The sequence below is a fragment of the Geospiza fortis genome, unplaced genomic scaffold (genome assembly GCF_000277835.1).
Source record: "Geospiza fortis unplaced genomic scaffold, GeoFor_1.0 scaffold69, whole genome shotgun sequence".
Taxonomy (NCBI): domain Eukaryota; kingdom Metazoa; phylum Chordata; class Aves; order Passeriformes; family Thraupidae; genus Geospiza; species Geospiza fortis.
The window spans coordinates 386,927-388,769 of NW_005054555.1; the positions used below are offsets into that span (position 1 = coordinate 386,927).

The following is a 1,843-nucleotide window of genomic DNA, read 5'->3' on the forward strand; positions in this document are numbered from 1 at the left end:
GGCGGGGCAGCCCCCTGGGATGCCCTGGGATCCCGTGGGATGGTGCAGCAGGGAGGGCAGGGCAGGCCGGGTGCCGTGGCCGTACTCACCCCGCAGGTCGCGGTCCCTTCTCCAGCGCGAGCCGCCGCAGGTGAACACCACGGCTCTGATGAAGTCTCTCCCGCAGAGCCTCACCTTGCTCCCTTCCCCTGTCCCTTCCCGTGCCAGGAGCAGGAGAACAAGGCAGCCCAGAGCCAGCAGCGCGCCCCTCATGCTGCCAACGTGGTGCTACCCAGCTGGGCGTGGGCAGGGCTGGAGGGATGAGGTGGGGAATTCTGCTGGAGCTTTCCCATTTATACTGACGGTCTGTCCACTCCACTGGGCAACAGCTCACTCTGAGGGTGGCAGTGTTTGCTAAAAACAAATAAACTGCTTGTTTCTGGTCATGTTTGAAGTGCTTTGGGATCTCAGTCAGGTATGAAAGATTTCTGTACGTAGCTGCTTTACTGGGAACACCCGAGGTGTGACAGTTTATGGGATATGGCTTGGGTGGATGCAGTTAATGTGTGTTCTGCCGGAACAAAAGGGTGTTTGTGATGGGATTTGTCCTCAGTGGGTTTGGTGTCTGTGTTCCCCACACAGCCTGATGCCCAGTCCTGGCTGGGATCTTTTTGTGTTGGTGATCCCAAAGAAAAATGGAATGAGCTCCTCCCCATGATATCTGCATCATGCACCTCTTCATTCCCCACCTTGGCCACTGCTAACTGTGGATGCTTGTGGGGAAACCCTGCCAGTGCCAAGCACTGCTGAGAAAATCCACTCCAGAGGGGTTTGTGCCATATATTGCTATCCCAGCCAGGATTCCCAGTGTGCCAAGAGACAGGACATGATCCTGCAGCACATGGAGCTCGGTCTCTGCTCTGGGAACAGAGCTTGGTTCTGACTTACTGGTTCCTAACGTTGGCTTCAGTGTATTTACGTTTCTATAAAAAAATCCTTGCAATAAAATGCCTCCAGGAGGAAATTTCTGGGTTATATGGTCAGAAATTCCATGTTTAAGAACAAAATACATGAGGAACTTTGGAGATCTTGAGCCTTTCCTAGCACCACAAGGATTTTCCAGCACTATAAAGTTTACAGGTAATTGATTTTCACTGTGTGCAGGATGGGTTATGATGTGTTACAGAAAGCTTGTTTTTTAGCACTAAGCAAACAGTCATGGGCATGAATGGAAAATACAGGGTGTATTTTAGTCAGATTTATAATAATGATTAACAAATGTTTCACCTTAACAAGTGTCTTCCCTTGAAACACACCAAGATGAATTTTATGTCAGGGGAAGTTTGCATGTGCTCTGTCAGGTGTGCAGCACACAGAAGTGGATGTTAATGCAACAAAAATGATCCTTAATTCAGTGATGTGTTTGAGTGCTGGGCGTTTATTGTCAGGATAATGAGAGAGGCTGCATGTTCTGCATCTATAAAATACAGGTTTCCATACGTAATGTGCTTGGCAGCAGGGCTACAGCTTGTGCTTACTCACTCCTCTGGAGACGCTCCCTGTTTCCTGTGGCCAGGAAGTGCCTGGAAATCCTCCAGCTGGATATTTTTTTCTGTTTCTTCTGCTCTGCCCCCCAAAAAAGCCAGCCCAGACAGCCAAACACTGCCTGCTTTCAACCCAAGGAGGAAAGACTGTGAAGGAAAAACAGAAAGGGATAAAGGCCCAAGGAGAAAAGACTGCAGAGACCTTTCCATGATCAGGATTCCAGAGAAGGCCACCCATGCATGAGCACTGATGGTGCAATGAGGGGACTTCCAGGAGGAAATCGAGGCCGTTTGAAAGAAGTTTCTAAGCAGTGTGGCTT

At 49.6% G+C, this 1,843-nt stretch overlaps 1 protein-coding gene across 1 annotated transcript in view; it reads right to left on the reverse strand.

Annotated features, from left to right (window-relative positions):
* INSL5 (insulin like 5) overlaps positions 1-252 on the reverse strand; it is a 2,029-nt gene extending 1,777 nt beyond the window's left edge. Inside the window, exon 1 of the mRNA XM_005429534.1 lies at positions 90-252. Within this exon, the coding sequence (XP_005429591.1) occupies positions 90-252 (163 nt within the window). The remainder of the gene's footprint in view (positions 1-89) is intronic.
* Between the last annotated feature and the right edge of the window lie 1,591 nt (positions 253-1,843).